This window comes from Halichoerus grypus, chromosome 10 (assembly GCF_964656455.1).
Source record: "Halichoerus grypus chromosome 10, mHalGry1.hap1.1, whole genome shotgun sequence".
In the NCBI taxonomy this organism is placed as follows: domain Eukaryota; kingdom Metazoa; phylum Chordata; class Mammalia; order Carnivora; family Phocidae; genus Halichoerus; species Halichoerus grypus.
Window position 1 is genome coordinate 125397372 of NC_135721.1, and position 26562 is coordinate 125423933.

The 26562-nt window shown below is 45.6% G+C and overlaps 1 protein-coding gene across 1 annotated transcript in view; it reads left to right on the top strand.

Annotated features, from left to right (window-relative positions):
- The window catches only part of EYA2 (EYA transcriptional coactivator and phosphatase 2), a 265039-nt gene that overhangs the window by 70050 nt on the left and 168427 nt on the right, over window positions 1-26562 (top strand). Inside the window, exon 2 of the mRNA XM_036069693.2 lies at window positions 13551-13669. Within this exon, the coding sequence (XP_035925586.1) occupies window positions 13561-13669 (109 nt within the window). The 5' untranslated portion in view covers window positions 13551-13560. The remainder of the gene's footprint in view (window positions 1-13550; window positions 13670-26562) is intronic.

The following is a 26562-nucleotide window of genomic DNA, read 5'->3' on the forward strand; positions in this document are numbered from 1 at the left end:
TTTTGGATAAAAAGCTCTCATTTCAGGAGTAGAAACCTGTGCAAGATGTGAAAACGAGACATGGCCATTGGGAATATAAATTGGATCAACCACTCCGAGGGGCAATTTGCAAACGTCCTTTGCGATTTTAAAGCTAGAGCCAGCAATTTTACTTTGGGGTATCACTCCCAGGGAACTGCACGCATAAGCCCCCAAGACTTAAGAAACTTGGGGAGTGGCCAGAATACTGCAGTGTAGACATACCAGGGAATCCTATGCAGCAGGTAACAAGAATAGGCTAGATGTCTGTATTGTGACATTGAATGAACATCAAGCTATTTTATTATTAGAGTAAAAAAAAAAAAGTCCTGGAACAGGAGGCACAGATCAATGACACTGACAAAACAATACTATGTGTTTTTAAGGAAACACGTGGGTGTTTGAGTTTATGACTAGGAGAAGGTCTGCAGTGCCATTCATCCTGTTAGTAACTGTGGCTACAGCTGGTGGGAGATTGTGGCCAAAGGCGATTTGAATTTTATCTGAAATTTTAAAAATGTATTTACAAATGTTTTGAGATATTACCTGGTTGTTAAAAATTTCTCTTAAGAGAAGGTCATACAGTTATCTTCTCAGCAGGAGGAGACCCATCTGTGCAACTGTGTGATCGATATCTGGGTCGCCCATTGATGAATTCCCCCTGAGACTGGATACAAAATCCCACTCTAGAATATGGACTTCATGAGAGCAGGGAACTTGTCTGATTCAATGCTGTATCCCCAGTGCCTAGAACAGTTCCTGGCTGTCCAAAAAAATAAGGTGAAAAAAAATTACTGAATGAATAGCCACCTTTCTTTTTTGATACGCAATGTAAATAGAGTCAGTGGATCTAAACCATCAGCAGCCTGACTCAATGAATGAACCAGTGGATGGATTTAGCATCTGCTGTGCCCTACTTCATCCTTCTCTCTCGCCTTTGCAAAGGAGACTGACAGCCCCTTGTTCGTCCAGGGAGAGGGGAAGGTATCCTTACACCTGCCCCTACAACTTCTATTAAGTGACACCTTCCCCACTGTAAGGGAGACAGGCTGGGGGAGGCAGATGTGGACAGGAGGGGCAGCTTGTCACCTCACCAGGGCAGCATGTGGGATCTTTCCCTGTGGATGCTGAAATTGGCCACAGTAACAGCAGCCCCCAGATTTCACGGACTGAACTTACAGTTTATTCCTATTCTACTTTTTCCACTGAACACTGAGGATGTGGTGCACATGTACTAGAACGGGGGTCATAGTCTTCCAAGACTCTGCTACTCAGAGGGAGTCTGGGGACCCTCACTGCCACCAGCTCTAGGTAGACACCTCCCAAGGTTCATGTCCAGTAGGAAAGAGCATCTCCTCTCCAACCATCCATCCGGGGCCTCTCACTGGCCCCATTGGCTCATGTGATCCCCATCCCTGAGCCAATCCCTGTAGACTGAGGAGTAGGAGATGCTAATTGCCAGGCTCAAGGCCTATTGGTAGTGTCAGCCCCACCCAAGCCATACAGGCAGAGAGTGGGGGAGATGCCGTTCCCCCAAGGAAATAAAACATACTCTTGCCACAAAACCAGGTCAAAATACCAGTACCCACACTGCTCCTAGCCTGCCCCCACCCTGCCCCCACTCCTCTTCATGCTGTGGCTCTAGACATTTCCACTTTCTCCTCCTGCTTTCCAATCTCAAAGCAGGACCACCAGATTCATTTTGCAATATATACATGTATCGAATCATCTCATTGTACACCTTAAGCTTACACAGTATGTCAGTTGTATATCAATAAAGCTGGGGAAAAAGCCTAAGAGGGGGACAAGCAGGACTGCCAAGGGCATGACAGCCAGGCAGAGCTTAATAGTAAATAACCGTAGTTCACATACACTTTGTGTTATTGGGGCTGGAGCTTTTGGGCCACTTCTCCCTTCTGGGAGGGACCAGGGGGCAGTAGCATCCAATGTCCACATACTGCTGACCATGTCCTACTGTACGGAGGCCTAATGCTAGGAAGAAGAATAAACCCAGGGTCTCAAACTCAGTGCCTGGAGGGGCCCGACAGGTAATGTAAATGTGTACATCGTCCAGGGTAGTGACAGTGGCCGTGACCAGCAGTGTTTGGCACAAATAGCAGACGATTAATATTGGTTGAATGAATACATTTATTCATATAGCAGTTCATTCATTATTCAGGAAGTATTTATTTTTTTAAGATTTTATTTATTTGAGAGGCAGAGAGAACACAAGTGGGGGAAAGAGGCCAAGGGACAAGCAGACTCCCTGCTGAGCACAGAGCCCCAAGCAGGGCTCCATCCCAGGACCCCGAGATCATGACCCGAGCTGAAGTCAGACACTCAACCGACTGAGCCACCCAGGCACCCCTCCAAGAAATATTTATTAAAGAGCTATCAAAGGCCAGGCCCTGCAGTTTTGGGGAATGTAATGGTGGACAAAATAGAATCCTTGCCAGGGAGTATACAGTCTGGTAAGGAAGACAGATAGAAATTAAATGACATCCGAACACCCACCCAAAAATTGGGTGACTGGTGTATAGAGAGGGACATGACCCTGTGGAGGTGGGTGCAGAGGGATGGGCCCTACTCAGGGAGGGCCTGGGGAAATCATGGTAGCTGAGACCTCTGAAGGGCGAGCAGGAGGGAATGGTGTTCCAGGCAGAGAGAACAGCATGTGCAAAGGCCTCAGGTCAGGAGGGAGCGTGGAATGAGAGAAAGGCCAGCATGCCGGAATGAGACCTCCCTTGCAGGGAGGCCAGATCAAGGCTGTGTTCTAAAGCCTGTCACATTCTGAGAACAATCAGAGGTTATAAGCAAGGATGCGATGAGGAAGGCAGGTTCAGATTTATGTTGTCAGGAGCTCCTGAGGCTGCTGCCCAGAGAACAAACCGGAGGGAGGCTAGAGTGGCCCGACAGAAACGGGCACAGAGGCTGCGGTGGCTGTCCAGGACAGAGATGGTGGTGGCTTGGGCCAGGCGTTACCCATGGAGGTGGAGAACAGTCAGCGCATTCTGTGGATTTTTCCGAGGTAGACTTAACAACACCTGGTGACGGGTTGGATGTGAGAGCTGGAGGAGAGCGAGGAGGGGGGAACAGTCCTGGGCTTCTGGTGTGAGCAACTGCCCCCCCCCCACCAGATGGGGGAGGCTGGGGCAGAGCCAAGTTTGTGATTAGCAGATGTACTTTGAATGAAATGAAATGGGGGTGGTGGAGGCAGCCAGAAACCTCCAGGTTTGGGCCACAGCTGTTGTCTATCCAGAAGCTTGTGATTGCTGTTAGCAGGTTTGGATTTCTAAGCCCTTGAAAGATGCTGGGAACTGGCCGTCTCTGAAGTCCCCTTGGCCGACTGGCCATCTGTCCTCTCCATCCAGCGGGGCTGGGCCACTGTTCTCAGCCAGGGTAGCCAGGGCACTCGGGGGGTGTGGAAAGGTGAGCCACCCACCCGCCTGGGACCCTCCATCTGCTTTTGATCCTTCATAGCCTTTGAAGTCCCCCCTACCCCCCACCCTCCAGCTGTCATCTCTTGGGCTCTTCCAGCAGCCCCATGCTCCCCCAGTGCTTCTCAGTCCCCGGGGACAGGGGTGGTGACAAGGGTAACAAATGGTGCAAGCCCCTGGCAGCAGCAGGCCAAAGAGAAGGCCAGAGGGCGGGGGCTTTTGAATGCCTCTTTCTTCCCACTCCTCTTGGTCTGGTTCTGCAGCAGCAGGGGTATCAGGGTTTTGCAACAATGCAACAGGGGGGAAATTGTTTTTGTAAATGAATCCCATGCCTTTGCTTCCTTTCCCTGCCTTCATGAAAGAGAAGCTAAGTCTTTCTCCTCCCCTCCAGACTCTGTTAAGATTGTCTGATTTCTCTCTTCCCTCCCCTGCAAAGAGAATAAGCTGTTATCCTATTTCAGGTAATTGTGAGCAGGGGAGAAGGGAGAGAATGTGAGTGAGGGCAGCCTCCCCACAAACTGCAAGAGAATTCAACTCTGCCCATCAAACTACAATAGGAACCAGTGGTTTCTAGGTGATCCTCATGACAGTTCCTAGTATCTCCCCGGAATGAAACTAATTGTGTCTTTTGTCTGTGTGAATGCATTCTCTAACTTAATCTGCACATAATCTGCTGGGGAAGGTACTATTATTTTCTCCATCCTTATGGATAAGGTTCAGAGAAGTTACATAACTCGCCCAAGGTCATACAACTGATAAGACGCATAGCTGGAATTTGAACCCATGTAGCACATGACAAAGCCAGAGCTCTGACCAGGTGGCTTAGTGGATATTGGCGCTGGATCGGCCCTGGGTTCAATTTTTGACCCAGTTTTACTTGCAAGCTATGGTTAAGAGCACAGACCTATCCCTGATGAACATAGATGCAGAAATTCTCAACAAAATATTAGCAAATCGAATCATTCATCACAAAATGATACAAAAGTATCATTCATCACGATCAATTAGGATTTAATCTAGGAATACAGGGGTGATTCAGTTTTCACTAATCAATCAATGTGATATATTGAGGAAGGATAAAAACCAGATAATCATCTTGATAGATGCAGAGAAAGCATTTGGCAAAATTCAACATCCACTCATGATAAAAACTCAAAAAAGCACGTTTAGAGGGAACATACCTCAAAATAATAAGGGCTATATATGAAAAACCCACAGCTAACATCATAATCAGTGGTAAAATACTGAAAGCTTTTCCTCCAAGATCAGGAACAAGACAGGGATGTCCACTATCACCACTTTTATTCAACATTGTACTGGAAGTCCTAGCCATAGCAATCACACAAGAAAAAGAAATGAAAAGAAGATAGGGAAGAAGTGAAACTGTCACTTTTGCAGATGACATGAGACTGTGCATAGAAAACCCTGAAGACTCCACAAAAACACTATTAGAACTCAGGTGAATTCGGTAAAGTTGCAGGATACAAAATTAATATGCAGAAATCTGCTGTGTTGCAATACACTAATAACAAAGTAGCAGAAAGAAAATTTTTAAAACAGTCCCATTTATAATTGCACTAAAGGGATTCAGATACCTAGGAATAAATTTAACCAAGGAAGTAAAAGACCTATACTCTAAAAACGATAAAACATTGATGAAAGAAACTGAAGATGATACAAATGGAAAGATATACCATACTCATGGACTGGAAGAATTAATATTGTTAAAATGTTCATACTACCCAAAGCAATCTATAGATTCAATGAGATATCACCTCACACCAGTCCGAGTGACTAGTATCAAAAAGACAAGAAATAACAAGTATTGGCAAGGACACAGAGAAAAGGAAACCCTCCTGCCCTGTTGGTGGGAATGTAAGTTGGTGCAACCACTGTGGAAAACAGTATGGCGGTTCCTCAAAAAATTAAATAGTAATACCACATGATCTAGATATTCCACTAGTGGATATTTACCCAAAGAAAATGAAAACACTAATTTGAAAAGGTATATGCACTACTATGTTTATTGCAACATTATTAACAATAGCCAATATATGGAAGCAATCCAAGTGCCCATCAATAGATGAATGGATAATGATGTGAGATACATATATAGATACACACACACACACACACACACACACACACACACTCAATGGAATATTACTTGGCCATAAAAAGGAATGAAATCTTCCCATTCTTGCAATGGGTGGACCTAGAAGGTATTATACTAAGTAAAATAAGATACAGAAAGACAACATACGATTTCATTTATACATAAAATCTAAAAGACAAAACAAAAAACAAAACAAACAGACTCTTAAATACAGAGTGATTAAATACAATGTGATTGCCGGGGGTGGGGAGGTGGGTAGGGGAATGGGCAGATTAGGTAAATGGGCTTAAGCGGTATAAACTTGCAATTATAAAATAAATAAGTCACGGAAGTGAAAAGTACAGCATAGGGAATATAGCCAATAATATTGTAATAACATTGTATGGTGACAAATGGTGACTACACTTATCCAAGTGAGCACTGAGTAATGTAAAGAACTGTCACATCACCATGTTGTATACCTGAAACTAATATGACATTGTACGTCAACTGTACTTCAATAATTAATTAATTAATTAAAAAAATACACCACAGACCTTAGAGCCAGACCACCTGGTTGTGAATCCTGGTTCTACCACTAACTAGAAGGTCACTTTCTGAACCTCAGTCTCTTCATCTCTACCCACCTCATAGGATTAAACAAGCCAATATATGCAAAGAGCTCTTGGCCCCAGACTAAATGCTCTTCAAGTGTTCATTATTTTTATTTCTATTATCTGTAAAATGAGCACTATAATTAGGGCCAGGTTAAGACCTTCAGAGGCCTCAAAACACCAGAGAGATCAACCTCCCTCCTCTGCTGCCCCATGTAATTCAATAATAAAACAATATGACCCATAAAACCCAAATCCGAAACTCAGTGTGCTGAAATTTTACTTCTTTTCAGATCCTCATGGCAGAACAGGGTGAGTTCACCAAACAGGAATGAGTCATGTTTCCTTGGTGCTTATGCTGTGCCCAGACCTAAACCTGTGTTTAGTTGACCTGTTGGGAAATAGAGGGCGGACTATTATATCTCCCAGGGTAGTTGAGAGAATTTGAAGGACGTGATGTCAAAGTGATGGGGGAAATTGCCTGGCATGGAATGGGTGCTTGGGAAGTGGGAGCTATGATTAGAATTTTTGGAAGGGTTTTTCTCACTGAACTGCTCACACTGCTATACTTTGTGGTTAATAGTTTGCTTCTGCAAGATAGCAGTACCCGTAAGCTCTAGCTGGCAATAGGAAAGAACGATTGTCAGGGTCCTGTTTACTTTGTGAGAACTAACATTTCTATTGCTTTAGCTTTGTTAGTGATACTTACTTATTTTCTCCAAAGGAGGATGTGTTTGAATTGCTGTTGGTATGTTTGAAGTTGGATCTTGAATTCCTAACAAAATTCTAGACTCTTTATTCCTTTGTAGAGTCAATTGCATGCAAATTAGTTTTGGGAAGGGCAAACTTCCTAATCGTTATATCTTCATTCTTTTATCATTACAGTATGTTCTTCTAAATCTGTAGTAGTGGTTTTTATTTTCGTGTCTATTTGAAATTATGTCAGCTTTCTTTTATTTGGTGTTTGCATCATGTGGATTTTTACAGTTTTTTGCTGTGAGTCTTTGTCTTTATATTTAAAAGGGATATCTTGTAATAAGCATGCAGTTAGTTTTTCAATCCAGTCTTGTAATATTTATCTTTTAGTGGGAGTATTTATTCTGTAAGGTAAATGGACATTAAATGTTTACATTTAATGTAATTATTGATAAATTTGAATTTAAATCTATCATTTTTTTTCTATTTGTTCCATCTCTTCTTTGTTTCTTTTTCTCTAATTTCTTGCTTTCTTTTGGATTAATGAAGTATTTTCATTGTTCCATTTTCTCCTCTATTAACTTGTTGGTATACATTTTTTATTATTCTCTTAAGTAGTTACTCTAAAGGTTAGAGCATGCATCCTTATAAATTTTAAAGTTTGCTATAAATTAGTACTTGTACCACTTCCAGGAAAATGCAATGTCCTTAGAACATGTAAACTTCATTTTTCCCCCTCTTATTTATATATTTATCCTTTTATGTTGTTCTCCATCCTTTGCCAAATTTTCATGTTTCCAAAGCATTCTTTTGTAGTGCAAATGTACTGGTGAAAAATAATCTTAATTCTGGTTTGTTTCATTTTTGTCTTCATTTTTGAAGGGTTTTTTGCTGGCATAGAATTCTGGGTTAGCAGATGAAATTCCATTGCTTTTTGGTTTCCATCATACTTGCAGAGAAGTCTTATTATTCCTTCTTTAAAGATAATTTGTATTTCCTTTTTATTTTATTTTAGAGAGAGAGAGAGAGTGAGTGAGAAAGCACATGAGCAGGGGGAGAGGGAGAAGCAGGCTCCCCACTGAGCAGGGAGCCCAACATGGGGCTCAATCCTAGGACCCTGAGATCATGACCTGAGCTGAAGGCAGATGCTTAACTGACTGAGCCACCCAGGTGCCCCGATAATTTGTCTTTTATTCACCCTGTGGCTGCTTTTAAGATAATACATTCTCACATGTGTATAGTTTGATTATGATATGCTCAGGAGTGTTTTTCTCTGTATTTATTTTTCTTCTGATTTGCAGAACTTTGCTGATTGCATTGGCTTGATGTCTTTATCAGTCTTGGAAGATTTTCTGTCAGTTTCTTGTTAAATATTGTTTCTGATTTGTTTTCTCTTTTCTTTCCTTCTGTGGCCCCTGTTACATGTATGCGGGACCTTTTCTCCATGTCCCATATATTTTTATGCTTTTTTTGAACCTATTTTCCTTTCCAACCTTCTTTCTGAGATTTGTCTGCTGACTTATCGTCCAGTTCATTATGCCTTTCTTTTGCTACATCAAATCTGTAGTTCAACTGCTCTGTTGAGCTCTGAATTTCAATTATTGTATTTTTCAGTTTTAGAATTTTCATTTTTTAAAAAATATTCTAGTTCTATAGTAGTATTCTCCAATTAAATCTATTTTCTTGATCATATTATCAAGGTAGTTGGGGAGTCCGTGTTTGATAACTCCAATATCTGAATCTTATTATGGGTTTGGTTTTTTGTCTTAGTTTTTGATCATTTGGTCTTGTCTCCTTGCATGCCTGGTAATTTTTATTAAAAGCTGAACACTGTGTATGAAAAATTGTGGAAACTCTGGAAGGTAGTACCTTCCCCAAAAGAAAAGTTTCTTTTCTTCTGCCAGGTGGTGATACTAGAGGTAAATCACTTTGAACCAATAAGGGATAATTGGATGACAAATCAGGATCCATTTGGTTTGCCCAGACTCTAAGGGAGTGACATTTCAAAGGTCTCAGTTAAAAGCCTGGTGTGTTTACCAAGGATTCTCATCCTTGACGGACCATGAACTCCAATTTTCACCTCCCTAGTACTGGGAGATTGCCAAAAGCTCTGCTTCATTTCTTGTCTTCTTAGCTACCTCCCTGTGTTTGGCTTCTCTCACTCCCATCCAACCCAGTATCACCAAACTCCTCAAAGGTTATAATTGTCAGCAATGTCAGGCTCACTCCGCTGTGGTTCTCATAGCTCTAGGATCTCTGCTTCTTGGGTTCTAGCTGCCTTAGTAGCCCTGAACTCCAGTTTTTGTCTCCCCAGCCCAATGACATTGGGTAAACCCTAAGCTGTTCTTTTATCTTCTGTGCTTAAAAATTGGCAGATGTTTTGAGGGGCAAAGTGACAAAAGTCAGACTTAACTCAGTCCATGTCTCATCTCTCTGGGATCCTGGGCCCTCAAGCCCTCCCTTGGATGCTGTCTGATACCTTAAAACAATGTTTTATAGCTTTTATTTTGTATTGTGATAGTGAGATTGAACCAAAATTACAAACTATCCCATCATAGCTGGAAGGTGAACTCAGTTGAAGAGTTTACTACATACTAGGAAAAATGGCTTATTTTTATTTTCTCCAATATTGGAGAAAAATGCAACTCTAAGCCATATTAAAAGGAAGATTCCAGATGAATTAAAGACTTAAGCATGAAAGTTAAAATTCTAAGTGAATATGAAAATATAAACAAATTAAAATATGGACACATTTTAATATCCTAGGGTTAGGGAAATAATTTTACACCTAGAAAAAAAAATACTGGGCAAATATATTAGAAATTTTTTGATCTCCAAAACACCATAAATAAAGAAAATGAATGGAAACTTAAGGAAAGAAATTTGCAGCATCTAAAACCAGCAATGAACACTCCAGCAAATCAGCAAGAAAAGACAAAAAGAAAACCCAATAAAAAAAAGGGCAAAGATAAAAGATATAAATAGACAGTTCCCAGAAACTCACATGTCCCACAGTTATGTGACTGTGTGCTTAAACTCACTAGTAATCATGGAAATACAAAGTAAAACAAGTATGATATCACTTTCCACCCATCCCCTGACAAAAATTAGAAAGCTGGAGGGACGCCTGGGTGGCTCAGTCAGTTAAGCGGCTGCCTTCGGCTCAGGTCATGATCCCAGGGTCCTGGGATCGAGCCCCGCATCGGGCTCCCCGCTGAGCGGGGAGCCTGCTTCTCCCTCTCCCACTCTCCCTACTTGTGTTCCCTCTCTCGCTGTCTCTCTGTCAAATAAATAAATAAAATCTTTTTAAAAAATTAAAAAAAAAAATTAGAAAGCTGGAAATGCCAAATGTTAGCAAGAATTTATGAAACTAGAACACTTACGCACTTTTTTTTTTTTAAGTAGGCTCCATGCACAGTGTGGAGCCCCGTGCAGGGCTTGAACTCATGACCCTGAGATCAAGACTTGAGCCAAGACCAAGAGTTGGACGCTTAACCAGCTGAGCCACTCAGGTGCCCCTGATTTATATACTCCTGACGGGAATCTAAATTAGCACAGGAATTAGTGAGGAACTGTCTACTAGTAGTCGGTCAAGTTCAATTCACATATACCCAATGACAGAAATCATCCTTGTATATATATACGTTTAAGAATGTGTGTGTATATAAACACACATATATAGATACACATTATATATATATCTGTGTGTGTGTGTGTGTGTATGTATATATATATATATATATATATATATATATATATATGGTTTTTTTTTAATGAAGATGTTCGTTGTAGCATTTTTTATAGTAGCCAAGAGATGAAGGCTTCCTGGATGTTTATCACTAGGGCAATACATAAATACAATAGAGTAAATACACAGCATGGAATTCTAACTATAAGCTAGATGCCTATTCAGCAATATGTACACATTATAAAATCATAGTGCTGAGTGGGAAGAAAAAGCCTAAAAACAGGACAAGATCTCATGCACAGCACTATTCATGTAAATTAAAACACAAGTCACACATAAAACAATCCAGCATCATTTTATAAGGGGACATATTTACATATTTAATACATTAGAGTCATCGTCTAAGATGGGGTGGAAAAATGAGAATAAATGGGAACTTTTAAAAATTTTGTTTGAAGAAGCTAATCGCTCAATTATGGATTTCCTCCTTCCCTCCCTCCCTTCCATCTTTTTTTTCCTCCCACCCTTCTGCAGATGGTAACAGGATGACAGAATGAACAAGATTCCGTGTCAGGTGTTGTGGGGGAAATAAAGGTGATTTCCATGTTGGCTTGGCCTTCAAGGATGTTAGGCAAAAGTCTACAGTGAACACACCGAAAGCTTTAGTTAGCAGTACTCTGTCCCAGAGTTAGAACTCACAAGCCCCTTCCTGCTCTGAGCTCCTGAGGATGACAGCAGCTCTTGGTAAAATAAATAAGCAATGCGACCGAGGCCAGAAGTCACAGTGCTCCTTCTTTCCCCGTCAGGCAAATGTTTCCCAGCTAACATAAAGACATAAACACTAGGAGCTTACTTGTGTGGAATTCTCTCATCAGATTAAAAAGTGTATATAAAGTACTTCCTATGTGTAAGTCCTAGAATAAGAGATTTCTTTGTTGTTGTTTTTTTTAATTATTAAGTGTTTCGGGCCCACAAAGATGTGCGGTAGCCACATCACAGTGGTATGCCCACCACCCTGTTTCAACTAAAACAGGAGCTGGCAAACTTTTTCTGCCGATTACTAAATATGTTCAGCTTTGCGGGTCTCTGTCACACCTACTCTACTCAGAAGGTGCAGTGTGACCATAGCCCCAGACGATCCAGTCAACCAACGAGCAGGACTGTGTTTGGAGAACACTTTGCTTATGGACACTGCAGTTTTCACATGTCATCAGAAGTTATCCTCCTTTTGGTTGGTTTCTAACCATTTAAAAATGTGAAAGCCAGGGCGCCTGGGTGGCTCAGTCGGTGAAGTATCCGGCTCTTGATTTCAGATCAGGTCACGATCTCAGGGTGGTGGGATCAAGCTTCGTGTTGGGTTCAGCACTGGGTGTGGAGCCTGCTTGAGATTCTGTCTCTCCCTCTCCCTCTGCTCCCCTTCTCTAAAATAAAATAATAAACAATAAAAATGTGAAAGCCATTCTTAGCTCACGGGTAACACGAAAAGATGGGCTGGATTTGGATGGGCCACAGTGGATGTCAACCCCTGAACCAAACGTTACAAACTCAGTTGAAGCTCCCGGCGTACCACTTCCCAAAGTGCCTTCCCCCTACCATCCCCAGAGTCAGCCATTCTCTGAAATTTGTGTTTTTCATCCTATACATACTATCATCTGTGTATTGCATGTGTGTGTATCCTTAAACAGTATATAGTATTGATTTGTATGCTTTGCACTTCATAGAAATGATACCATACTTTGGGTACCCTTCCGCCTCTTTGCGCAGGACTTTGTCCGTCCTGCTCTGTGTGGAGCCCCAGCTTAGTCTTTTTCACTCCTGTATGATATTCCACCACGTGTACACACCACCTGCAATTATTCTTTCTCTGGGAATGCATGGGCATTTAGGTTGCTGCCCACAAAGACCTTTCCTTACAGCTACCACCTGTTTTCATCCTTATTGTGATTTTTCCAGGGAGGTACTTTGATAACCCCATTGTCCAGATGAGCAAGGTTTTCACTTAGAGCAGTTTGGTAGCTTTCTCAAGATAGTGAGGAGCGAAACTGAAATTTGAATCCATGACCTTTGTACGATGGAATCTGAGTTTATAATCACTTTGCCATCGGTCGGTATGTTTTGTTTTATTAAAGTAATGATAACAGATCCTCCCAACGATGACCTTGCAATACTGATGTGCTTAGCCTTTCTCTGAGGACACCTTGAATCAGTACCAAACATTACTGGTTGTAGCTTAGCCCTTTGGAAACCACCAGGTATGGTATTATGCACATGAACCAGAAACCTCACTTCCTAACCATGGTGGGGAGGAATTTAGGAGGAGTAAGTACTGGCATGGTGCAAGGACTGAACAGGTTTCAATAAAAAATGAGAAAGACTCAGGAGACTTGTCCCACACTTTCCCGGCCCCCCATAACATTTTACCAACATCGTGAGTAATTCAGGAGCTAGCGTTTCGTTCCTTGGTGGGGACCAAGGTGATGGGCTGTGGAGTCTGGCCGCCAAGAGGGACTTGTTAAATATTACGGATGCCTTCCGAGCCTCTGTCTGTCTGTCCAACTAACACCATGTCCGTTTTTCCCTCGAAACTGCAGTCAACCGCCTCTGCTCCCTAAGCCTCTGCTTTTGGGGATCCAAACCCAAACTCTCCCTCCCCACCTGTCTCTCCCTTCCTCTGCTGGGAAGCCTCCCTAGCTCACTCCAGCTCATTCAGATGCCATTTAAAAGAGACCAGAATATAATTTTTCTAATGGCAAAATACCGTATGAAGGAGGGGAAAGTTTTAATCAAGTGGGTGTATTCTCCGGAGGGGAGCAAGTACTTCATTTTAATTCCTCATTTCCCTTTGATGAAAAGTTTAGTGAATTTTTATTATGTAGAATTTATAAGACGGCTGGGTTTAGGTAATCAGCTTTAATATTTATACTCTTAGGGAAAGAAATAGGAATCATTAGTAAGCATGCATAATTAATGAATAAATTATATTTCCCTTTGTTTTCTTTCAGGTACAAGGAAATGCTAGAACTGGTGATCTCACCCAGCCTCACTGGAAACAGCGATTGTCCGGGTAAACCGAAGCTTAACCTTGCTGACGCCGATGTCTGGACTCTGAGTGACATAGAAGGTAGGCCTCCCGGCGTGAGTTTTGGTGGACCTGTGGTGGTCCCGCTCGCCCCGCGGAATTTAGTTAAGGGACTGACAGCCTTCGACACGTGTCCTTTCGCAAGTACCGTCATTAGGACAGTTTCTCCTCTCGCCATTGGGATTGTTGCCTCTGGACCAGAACTTGGGCGTGCGTTGCTAACAGTTCTGTCTGGTCATTAGAGAGGCAAGTGTGCTCGTTCGTGTTCTGAACTTCCTGTGCCGAGACATGCTGACACCTCCGCAGATGAGACGCAGTGTCTGTCGGGTGTGTTCCAGGGCCCAGCCCTGGGTGTGTCCCGCAGGGTCGCGGCTCCGGCTCCGAGTCTGTCCCCCAGCGCTGTCCCGCCATCACGCATCCAGGCAGGCGTCTTGTTTACGAAGGTTTGACGCTGGGACAAGAACTCATCTGCCTTTTGCTTTCAGGTTGGGTTAGAGTCAAGGAAGCAGAGGAGAGTTGAGCTGTTTAAAAAATTATTGGCAAACGATGCAGCTGAACTAGTTTTCACTAGAACAATTCCAGCTATTGTTTGCTCTGTTTGGGATCTGTCAGCCTTCCTGGGAGAGCTGGGAGTTAGCAGAAGGCATTAAGCTATTATGTTTAACCATTGGGCTTAACCCTTTATGTGGCCAGCTTTGGGATTTGCCGCTGGTGTCCTAGGACCTCGGGCTGTCTTTCCTTCACTGTCTGTGACTGATGCCAGCTCAAGGGACACAAATGCTACCTAACTGTCGTGGAGAACCAGAGACTTGTGTCTAGTCAAATACAGCATCGCAAGGAATTTGCTTTTCAGCAACTCCAGGCTACTGGGAATAATTCTTGCTGTCACCAGGACAATGACATTTCCCTTGCATGCTGCTAATGAAGCTGGGACAAGCCCACTCAAAGTACCACCAAGAGGGTCTGGGCTCCCCCACCAAACCACATGCTAGAGAACACACCCTCATTCTTCTGGGCATTTTGGAGTGTCCGTGTAAACCACCCTGGGCTCTGTGAGACTTGGAGACGATTTATTAAGCCCTGTTCAAAAGCAGTCATTCTCTTCTTTCTGAGTAGAGGCACTATTCAACCTAGGGCTTCATTTCAGAGCCAGGAGAGCTAGGAGGAAGAGGAGGCTGCCGGGTGAGGAAGATCCAAGTCTGAATCCCAGCCCCACTGCTTCCCAGCCAAATGGCCTCCGGCAAATTGTTTCACCTTTCTGAGCCTCCATTTTCTCACCTGTCAAATGGGGGCATAGGCACGACCCACTTCAGAGGATGTTTGTTGCTGCCTGGCACACCATGGACGTGTGGTACCGTGGTTAAACGTAGTATTGCACGGTCATTCTCCGCTGAGTCCAATCACCACGGGGAGGGTAGAACCAGGGTTGCCAACTAGCAGCTCACAGCCAAGTCTGGGCCTCATGAATGCCTTTGTTTGCTTTACACTGTAATAAAATAAAAATAAAAGTAAACTTGTAAAAATCGGGAGCGCTCACATAAAAATCTGGATTTCTAGGTGCTCTTAAAATGCCGAACGCCTTGGAGACGCGGGGCCCACATTCCCACCTGGCTGCCACTAGTGGGAGCTGAGGAGCAGCTGTCCCTGAGATGAGTCCCGGCCGCTTCCTTTGTCCTTAATTTTCGTGAGCACATACTTTGCACTAGGCACCGTGGAAAGCAGTGTGACTGCAGATTAACCCTCCTACTCTCTGTCACCGACAGAGCAAACACGCGGTGGCTGGCTGTGTGCCGGGCATGGTTGTACAAACTCACTGAATCCCCACAGCCCCCGGTACTGGGGACTGTTGTTAACCTTCGTGTTACCAGTGAGGGAACTGAGGCACAGAGAGGTCAAGAGATCATGAGGTCACTTGATCGAGATAACACAGTTCAGTGACAGCCAGAATTTGAACCTAGGCAGTCTAACTCTGAAATCTCTTCTCCTAATCAGTACACTATAATGTTTCTCATTGAGTTATTACACCCTTATTAGGCTATGAGCCCATCTTACAGATATGTAAGTTGAGGCACAGGGGGATTAAATATTAAGTAAGCAGCCTAAAGACACACAACTAGTGGCAGGGCCAGGAATCAAACCCGGGTGCTCAGGCTTGAGTCCCTACTTCTAAATTTTAGACTCACTTTCTGCCAAGCCGTTAAGAGTCCTCAGACCCCAGATATTTGTCCCCCACAGTGGTGGACATCTCTCTTCTGTCCACACCCTTTCTGCTGCCCTGGCAGCCAGAGCCAGTAGGGTCAGGTTACACACACATACACACACACACACACACACGCACGCACGCACACACACACTTCTTTCTCTTGAGATGGGCGGTGAGTTCCTGGGCTCTGCAGGGAACATTCCGCCCTAGCTGTGGCCTCTAGTGCCGGATTCGTCAGCTGCCCTTCCAGCCTGAGCCCTTCTGTGACCCTTCTGTGACAGAGTCATTATTGACTGACTGCAGGGGTCTAGATCCAGGGAGGACCCCAGGGGGGCAGGAGCAAGGGGGCCTCCATTCAGGGGGTTCTGGAGGGAATGTGAAATCCAGAAATACCACGGTGGTTCCCACTGCATTCGTGCTGTCTCTTACCACCTGGGGGCCCCTGGTCTGGTCACCCAGACTCTTTGAAGTTTATTTGCCCCATCTGTTAAAGGGGAGTATTGTTCCACTGACCTCCCTGAGTTGATTATAAGGATAAAATATTGTTAAAACATGGAGAGAGGACTTAGCGTTTCTTAAAAAGTATAGAATAAGATCTAATTTCCTTACCCTTGGCCACCAGGCTCACCTGTCTGTCCCCGCCAGCCTCTCAAACTCAGCTCGTCCCCATCCCTTTGCTCAGTAGACCTAGCCTCAGCCTTGTTTCTTTCGTTGTAACTCAGAAACATGATGCTGCCCTTGGGGTCTTGGCACATGCTGTTCCCTTGGCCTGAACCAGTCTCCCCCATCTGTGGGACCATCCCTCAGCCTTCAGTGCTCATCAGAAAGGTCTTTTCCTATCAGAAGTAATGGTTCATTCACTTACGCAACAGGTGTTTTTTCAGCCGCGTGCCCGGCATTGTTTTAAAGGGGCATACTAAAGCCCCTGCCTTCCTGGAGCCTACTTTAGGGGGCCGGCTGGCCAGAGGCTGATGATAACAGTAAATAAGCAAAACACAGAGCATGTCAGGCAGTGATAACATGCTATGGGGAGGGGGCGGGGGGGGAGCAGGAAAGGAGGATAGGGAATGCAAGGGTGTGGGGATGTCCCTGGGAAGGTAACACTTGAGTAAAGACCTTAAGGAGATGAGGGAGGGCGTCCACGTCGATGCGGAAGAAGAGCCTCATACGCAGAGGAAACAAGTGTAAAGGCTCTGGGACAGCAGCGGCGTCCCCAGAGCACCCGAGGAGCAGTAAGGAGGCTATCGTGGCTGGAGCCCAGGGAGCCAGGGGCCGTGGGGGGAGGAGCTCAGACCTCGCCAGACCTTGAGAGCCACGGGAAGGACATTGGATCCTACCCTGAGTGAGATGGGAGCTATGGGAGGGTTTGGAGCAGAAGAGGAGACCTCTGATCTGTGTATTAACAGGACCCCTCGGGCCATTTGTGAGAACGACTGGGGGTGGGGATCGAATGGGAGCCCACAGACCATCGAGGGAGGCGTTACCGTAGCCCAGGAGAGAGGCGCCGGTGCCCTGGACTGGGGCAGGGAGAAGGGGCAGATTCTGGACCAGATTCGAGGGTAGAGCCGACAGAACACCCACCCACACAGTTCTCTGTCCTGTTTTCTTTTCATCATCCTAGTCTCTATCAGAAGGTACATGTTTGTTCACCTGTTATTTATTGGGCTCCCGGCCTGAATGTCGGTTCTCAGAAGGCAGACTTTACCTCAGTTACCCGTGTATCCCCTCTGCTGAGACAGTGTGTGACACCCCGTTGGTGCTTCAGAAGTCCTCCGAATGAGTGAGGACAGAAGACGGAGCCCTCCCTGTGACTGTGCGCGTGCCCCTCTTGCGGCCTCCCATGCTTTCACTCCTCACAGCCCTTGCTGCCCCGGACCCCTGCCCGAGCGCCCTTCCTTTTCCTCTGTTTCTCCGTGACACATCGGTTTCTGCTCACCAGCTAACACATGAACACACAGCCCTTACAAAGTCTCGAAACATTGGCCACATCTATCCAAGCTCAGTCTCTCCTCCCTTCCCTGGAAGTAACCACTGTAGCCTGTTTTGTGTGCATCTTAAGACCTGTTTGTAAGAATCACGTTTGTACCAACAGTTACTTATGTGACTTAGGTGTGTATATTTTTATGTATTTAAACATGTATGTTTACAATAGAAATTACAGTATCGCTGGAAAAAAAATCTGAAACACAAAACTGTCACATACTATGTATTTGCTATAACTTGTTCTGCTCACTCAGGACACATGAAGTAATGATATAATAATATACCAAAGAATGACAGTGCCCCAGTTCATGAAGCCATCCCCCTGTGGAGGAACATGAGGTCATCTGTACAGACATGCTACCAGGGTGGGGTCATGCAAGCTACTGTTTGAACACGTGCCCTCTTTCTCTAGGGAAGATGCTGAGAGGTGAAGGGCAGCGTCACAGGGCTCCCTTCCCTGTCCTTTCTGCCTTACAGACTCCCCCTCATCAGTGCTGCTTCTGCCTCATAGCAAAACCTCCCGAGCCCCTCCAGAGGGTTGGTAGTTTCTCGTGTATTCCTTCATTTCTGCAGCCATGTGGTCAGCAGGTTGTTTGATGAGCCTACTGCGCACAAGGTGCTGGGAACCCCCCTGCTGCCTGCCTTCAGGGCCTCTGCAGGTCACTCTGCTCCCAGAGGCACTTTTTGCATCATCCCATGGTCACTGCACCCTACATCCTACAGGGTTTGGGCTCAGCCAGGCTGCGTGTGTATCCCAGCTCTGCCATTTGCTCCCTGGATGAACTTGACCAAATTCCTGTTCTCTGTGAGCCTGTGTCCTCATCTGGATAATGAAGATACGTTTGCTGCATGTGTGTTCGGTAAATTGTTCCAGAATGCCTGCTGTGAGCCCGTGCCTCGTGTGGGTGGTGGGGATATAATGGTGAATAAGACAGACGAGTCCCCCTCCCAGAGCTTCTGTTGTAGTGGAAGAGACAGGTACTGAATTTTTAAACAAATATGGGATTTCAGATGGTGGTGATTTTTATGAGGAAGTAGAGCAGGGATGAGATAGAGTGACCTGCAGGCGGGCCAGTGGTTAGAAGGGCTTTAGCGCGATTATGCTAAAGCCTGGCGGGGTGCTTAGAAAACACTCGGTAGAGGTTAGCTCTGTGTCTCTCCCCCTTTAATGTGCATAGACTCAGCCGGGGACTTTGTTACATTTCAGATTCTGATCCAGCCTAAGAGTCTGCATTTCTAACAAGCTCCCAGGAGATGCTGATACTCTGGTTCACCAGCCACTCTGAGGAACAAGGGGCTAGCTTGGTGTTTCTCAGATTCTCTTGTGCATCAAAATCACTTTGCAAGTTTTATTAGCATGCAGATGGCAGGGCCTCACTCCTAGATTGCTGATTCAGTAAAGGTTTGGTCTGGGGCCCAAGAATTTGCATTTCTAACAAGTTCCAGGTAATGTCGATGCTGTTGGCCCAAGGACCACGCTTTGAGAACAAGGCTTCTGCACTGGTTTTAAACCTGGCTACACACCAGAATCTCCTGGGAAGTTTAAAAAAAAAGTTTAAGGCTCATGTCCAGATCCTACCCCCAGAGAATCTGATTTAATTGGTCAGAAGTATGACCCAAGCAATGGGATTTTTCTAAAGCCCTCCAGATGAGTTTATTGTGTACCCAGAATTGAAAACAGTTGTTCTAGATGGTGAATTCCTCCAGGACAAGGACAGTTTTTTATTCCTATATATGTATTCAAATTCTTGTTCCTGATTAGCACACAACTCAGTCTGTGACTCATGGTAGATCCTTAAAAATTATTTATGGGTGGATAGGTAGATAAATGGATGGAAGGGTAGAGGATGGATGGATGGATGGAGGATGGATACGTGGATGGAGGATGGATGGGTGGAGGATGGATGGATAGATGGATAGATGGATGGATAGAGGATGGATGGTTGGGTGGAGGATGGATGTGAATCAGTGGAGGGTGGATGTATGGATGGGTGAAGGATTGTGGATGGATGGAGGATGGATATGGATGGGTGGAGGATAGATGGTGGGTGGATGGATGGATCAAGGATGGGAGGATGGATGGATGAGTGGAGGATAGATGTGTGGATGAGTGGGTAGATGGATGGATGGGTGGGTGGATGAATACAGAGTGGTCTTGAGGAATCACAGATCACTTTAGGCTGATACTAGTTTTGAACCCTTAGTAAAGTTTCCTTAATTTCCCTCTGCCTTATTTCCATATCTGTAAAATACAGGTAATAACTTCCTCCTTGGGTTGTTATGGACAGTGATAGAGATAAGTCTCACGCAGTCCTTAGCACAGTGCCTGGCTTATAGAAACCACTTGAGAAATAGTAGCTATCATTCATTACTATTCAAGGGAAAATTGGATTTGAATTATATCCCGTCTTCTGGAAGGAAAGGAAAAAATGTTACAGAACTAAGAAAGCAAAACCTATTCAAAATACAAAATACAAAAAAAAAAAAAAAATGCGGATATATTTTGCAGAAGCCAAAGCTATCATGTCATTAAGGGTTTCCTCTGAGAGGCGAGGCCGTGCCCACGGGGCAAGTTGGGCTGTCTTCTCTCGGACCTCCCACACCTCCTCTGCCCTGGGCATGATAGGGTCTGATTTCCCGTTCCTGTCTCATGGGTTCCAGCCTGGAGCTGGCACGTTTTGATTCATCTCATCCAAGCCAGGTGGAGCTGCCCAGACCTCTGCCCGAGTCCTCACCTGGGGAGATGCAGATCAGCTTCACCTCTCCCACCCTTCAGCCTTTCCCAGCTGGCTTCCTGGAGGCCCTAGCGCCCAGAACAACCTCTACCTGAATAGGACAGAAATCCCACTCTGGGGGTATTGGTGTAGTGTGAAGGAAATTGCCAATTCCCTCTTTATGAGAAAGGGCACTGATGATTATTCATTATCGAACGCCTTCCCTGCATGAAGAGCTCTCACCCCTGGAGGTGTCTCCGGGACTCCCCATCTTCTCCAGTCACTCTCTCTGGTATGTTGGTCCCACCTCTCCTGTTGCTTGCTTACTGATTTTTCTTTAAAACAATTCCCTTTCATTACATTCATTTTAAAAGGATGACTTAACACCAGTTCCAGAAATGAAAAGTTATGCCTTTGACAGTCTTGCTGTGGTTCTAATATACATTCAGATAAATAGGTGATGATTTAAATAGAAGAGCAGTGTATTTAGGTGTCTTTTCAAATCCTCATACTCTGGGATATGCTGGCCTTGTTCCTTTCAGTCCTCAGGAACACCCCTACAAGGGACAGATGCCTTGTTCACTGTCACATAGCCACTCAACGAGGGTCAAAACTGGGGTTAGCACATCTGGACTCCTAATGCAGTGCTCTCTCCTGCTGTCATTGTCTCTGGCCTGGGAGCACTTTAAACCACCCATACAGAGGGGATGAGCTGATTAGGTTAATAGCCTTGCACCTGTCGTAGCAAAGACCTGCCTCAAGACATCTTGCACTAGAAACGGTCTCATCTCATGGGGATCACTTAGAAGCGGGCCCGTGGGGTCCAATTAGGCAACATAATAGTGGTTGCTGCTTTCAGAATCATTAGCTTCTTAATCCTCCCAGGGAGAGGTAAAAAAGTGTGAACATTCAAATTGGGCTCCCGGATTTAAGTGGCTTAAGCAAGGGCCCCAGGAGGATGGAAAGCTAATAAGCGCTCCCATGTGTGGGGCCCTTAACGCTTGGCGGGTCCCTGCCTCTTGCAATGCTAGCAGCAGCCCTGCGGGTATGAGCTATTGCTCCATCTTGTGGGTGTGGAAACCAAGGCTTAGAGAGAAGAAGTGACTGGCACAAGGTCACACGGTTATCTTGCAACAGCAGCAGGATTTGAATTTGGGTCTGACCCCTTAAGCCCATGTGCTTTTGGAGGGAAGAACGTTAAATTGACAAATTAGATTTGGGTTGTAGATCCGGCCCACAGCAGGTGCATGAATGCACAAATGAAGGAACAGAGTATGAAGGCCCTTGCACAAGTTTCTTCACACAATCACGTGTACACACAGTCACACTCAAGTGTGCGTTCACACATACAGACCTAGCTCTAGTTGCCTTATTTTAAAATTTGGATCTTAGGCCTTGCTCATTTATATTGTCTTCTGGGCCCCATGTGCATTTGAGTTTGTGACTTCTAGAGTGGGGATTTATTTTTATGAACCTGGAGTTGTGATACTTTTTAATGATTTGCAGTTTTTTAGTAGCCCGTAGTCCAAACTCTCACCACTCAGAAGTGTGGTTTCCTGGCCTGCTATGTCAGCCTCACCTGGGAGCATTCTTTTTTTTTTTTTTTCCTTTTAGGATTTTATTTAAATTCAAGCTAGTTAACATATACTACACTATAGTATTAGTTTCAGGGGTAGAATTTAGTGATTCATCCGTTGCATATAATACCCAGTGCTCATTACATCACATGCCCTCCTTAATGCCCATCATCCAGTTACCCCATCCCTCCACCCACCTCCCTCCTGCAACCCTCAGTTTGTTTCCTATAGTTAAGAGTCTCTTATGGTTTGTCTCCCTCTCTGTTTTCGTCTTATTTTTCCTTCCCTTCCTTTATGTTCATCTGTTTTGTTTCTTAAATTCCACCTAGGAGTGAAATCATATGGCATTTGTCTTTCTCTGATTGACTTACTTCGCTTAGCATAACACCTTCTAGTTCCATTCATGTCGTTGCAAGTGGCAAGACTTCACTCTCTTTGATGGCTGAGTAATATTCCATTGTGTATGTGTGTATGTATGTGTATATATAGACCACATCTTCTTTATCCATTCATCTGTTGATGGACATCTGGGCTCTTTCCATAGTTTAGCTATTGTGGACATTGCTGCTATAAACATCAGGGTGCATGTGCCCCTTCGAATCACTATGTTTGTATCCTTTGGGTAAATGCCTAGTAGTGCAATTGCTGGGTCATAGGGTAGTTCTATTTTTAACTTTTTGAGGAACCTCCATACTGTTTTCACCTGGGATCTTTCTTGGCCTGCAGGCTGGGAGTCTGCATTTTCACAAGATCCCAGGGAGTCCTGCTCCTTACCGTCCACTTTCTTCCTTTGCAACTTGTTCTAATTGTAATTAAGACTTATTTGCATAATACTTTGTTTGCCATCCATCTTCCTCACTGAACAGGAAGTTCCTGACTGCTTTAGCTCATTGTTATAAACCACTTCCTATCACATGCCTGGTGCAAGTAGGCAATGAATAAGCGAATGAGTGAGTGAATGAATGAATGAGCTCATTCCAGAGGCTTTGGCCATCTGTTTAGCTAATCCTTCTCCCTTTACCCATGGGAAGCTGGGGAGGAAAAGGAGACTTAGAGTTTTAAATTCAGGAGTAAATGGAGGAGGCTGTATGTCCCTCCCACCTTGAGAGCTAGCTGTCCCATTTTATGTATCAGCCACATCCCCCAAAACACATGGTGAGGCTTGGAGACTGGCTACCTTGGGTCAGGTCACTAGGGCTGCTTTGGCCTCTGGCAACATGGATGTAAGTGATGCCTCCATTGACCTCAGCCTCATCTGTCATGGCAAGTTCAGTGGCACTAACCAGATTGAGAACAAGAAGCTGCGGTCCACGCAAGTCCATCAGGCTCCAGAGCCCGCCAAAAGGAGTGTGGGCTGCTGCAGCTTCTGAATATAGTGTTTCCAGCACCCTGAAGATGCTGGGGGCTCACTTTGACGAGTGGAGTCCAAGGGTCACCTTCCCCTTGTGCCAATGGCCCCATGTTGGTGTTGGGGTGACCATGAGAAGTATGACCTCCCTCTAGAGGGCCAGCATGCCTGCACTCCCGCTACTCCCATTGCTGGACTCTGTAACGCTTTGGCATCATGCAGGGACTCGTGACCACGGTCCCCCCACTGTCTGCCCCCTGGCAAGCTGTGGTACCATGGTCATGCTGCTGGCCAGGGCTGTGGGCGGGATTGTTCCGCAGCTGCATGGAGAGCTCGGTGGCCTGGCCTCCCGTGTCTCCACCCTTAGTGGGTCTGTCTGGCTCTGACCGCCATCCAGAGAAAGCTGTCAAATACAGTGGCTTTCAGAAAGTGGTGAAGCGGGCCTCTGCGGGATCACCGAAAGACATCCCGGGCTACACTGAGGACCAGGTTGTCGCCTACGACTTGAACAGCGATGTCACACTGGGGCTGGCATTGCCCACAGGACCGCCGTGTCAGGCCCACTTCCTAGTATGCAGATGGTGACAACGGCAGGCAGGCCTCCTGGTCCTCATGACCTCCAATGACATAGCCTTGGACCACAGCAGGAGCACCAGACGGAGAGAGAAGCTCTCCGCTCCTAGCAAGGCCCTGCCCTACCTCTGCGCCCAAAGCACTGAGCATCACCGTTCTTGAGACAGTCCCACTCAGGCCCTCTGACGAAGGGAAGGAGCTCAGGATTCCCAATGAGGTGTACACCATCCCCACCTGGAATAAAAGGCAGAAGGGAGGGTGGCAGGTAGGGAAGAAGGAAGGGGAATCACTCCATATGTAATGTACTCATTTTCCAGGTTTCCCTGCCCCCAGGTCTCCTGGGATGAAAAGTTCAGTATGATACCAGTCCAAAAAGATAAAAGCCTGTGTTTTTCAGAAGTCCCACAGTCTGCAGAAGGCAAATCTTTTACTGAATACCCGTCTCTCACTTGCACAGTTGTCTTGGGGGTTGCTGGGGCGGGAAGGGGAGAGGATTGTAGGCTTGCAAGCAGGAGAGGGAAACCTGCCCACGTGGGGAAGGCAGGTTGCTCAGCAATTCAGAGCAGAGGAAGCAGAAGTGAGGGAAACATGCAAATCACAGCGCGGAGATTGGGGCAGAAAGACGCTTCAAATTTACAGAACGCCAAGTTCATCCGAGCCCATAGGAATGTTGCCATAAGATGTGATTTTTATGAATATTTACATATTTATTTAAGAAAACATATTCAAAATGTTTAATTCAGTAACTTGTGTATTACTAAATGCACTGAGATCATGGGCTTTTACCAATAATGACATTGTGGCTGCTTCCGAAGGAGGCCGTTCATTCTCTAGTCCTGGGGGAGGATGAGGCTGGGGTGCTGGAGGTCCTGCCTGGGGCAGCAAGCCCGAACTGGGGGAAACTAGCATTGAGTGAGCACCTACTGTGTGCCAGGGGCTTTCCTTGGCACTAGAGCACGGCTGTTCTTGACACACAGTTAGAAACGTATTTTTACACTGCTGTTCAGCTCACACACGCACACACACATGCCCGTGCACACACCCCCCCCACAGCACATTCTCACGTCTGTAACTGGAACAAAAGTCTCACCCAAACCCTTCTTACTCTGGGCAATACATGCTGCTCTTGTCTATTCAATTTTATTGTTTAGCTCTAGCTGTTGCTCCCTGAATGGGCTTCAGGACTCCCACCCTTGACCCAGGGGTTTGGGACCCCAACAGAATTTGACTCAGCCAGGGTGGCGGTTCAGGGAACGGACTTGGGACTCACATGGCCCTGGGGCTCAAGTCCCAGTTCCAGTGCCCACAGGCTGTGTGACTTGAGCAGGGTCCGTAGCCTTGCCCAGTTTCTTCATCTGTACAGTGGGGACAGTGACATCGCCTGCCTTGTAGCGTTGTTGAGGGGACTGAGTGAGGTCCTGCCTGTGAGCAGTTAGCGCAGGGCCTGGCACGAAGCGAGCTCCTACGTGGATGCTGGTTGCTGTTGTTACAATGAGCGTCGGCATGGGCTGCAGCACCCTGGATCCAGGCCACCTGAGTTCAGATCACAGATCTGCCCCTTCTGACCCATGGCCTTGGGTGAGTTAACCTCTCCGTGCCTCCAGCTCTTCACCTGTAAGGTATGAATAGAACCCCCCCTCATGGGGTGATCATGAGGATTAACAGTTACTAATCCAGGTAACAGACTTAGAAGAGAGCGTGGTACATAACAGGCCCTGGATAAATGACGGACGTTATCATCGTCTCATTTAATCCACACACATCCTAGTGGGATCAATTGTTCCCCATTTCACAGGAGGGAACTCTGAGGTCCAGAGACATTAGGCAAGCTGCCCAAACTCTCCACCTACTGAGTGGAATTGCAGGTTGCTGTTCTGAGCCTCCAACTTCGGGGGTGAGAGGGGCTCAGAGCTCTGGAGACCTTGGAGCATTTCTCAGGAGGCAGAGGTGCCCCCAGCCACGTACCCCAGGACATAGGCACTGCGTGCACACGAGGGAGTGTGAATCGGCAGGTTGGTACGATCAGAAGACATGTTATCTAGTATTTGCCAGGGCTTCCCCGTGAGGACACTGAGTTGCAGTGTTAAAGATGACAGAGCACAGTCCCCAGTGGACTGTCCATTTGTAAAATTAGCCTCTTGAAAATCTCCCTCCCAGCTTAATTCCATCAACTGTTTGTCACCTCTCGCATTATTATCTCCCACTGACAGTCACATGCTGTGGGCCCAGGGATACACTTGAATCAGCTCAGGCCTCTTCTGTCTTCCTGCTCCACACCCTAGCTGGAGCCTAGGAGATGAGTCAAGACGTGCCTTCCCCTAAGTACTGGGGCCAGCCCCACCTGAACCCCATGGACCGAAACTAGGGTGGGAGAGGAAGAACATCAAGATGTCATCAGAAGAAGGGAAATGAATGTCAGATAATCAAAATCAACTGGTGTCTGCCATTCTTGGGTTCTTGAGGTTGCCTTTGAGTCGGGGAAGGGAGCAGTTCTCCATCCAGGAGTGGAAATGGCACCAGCCTGGGAGTCAGGAAAC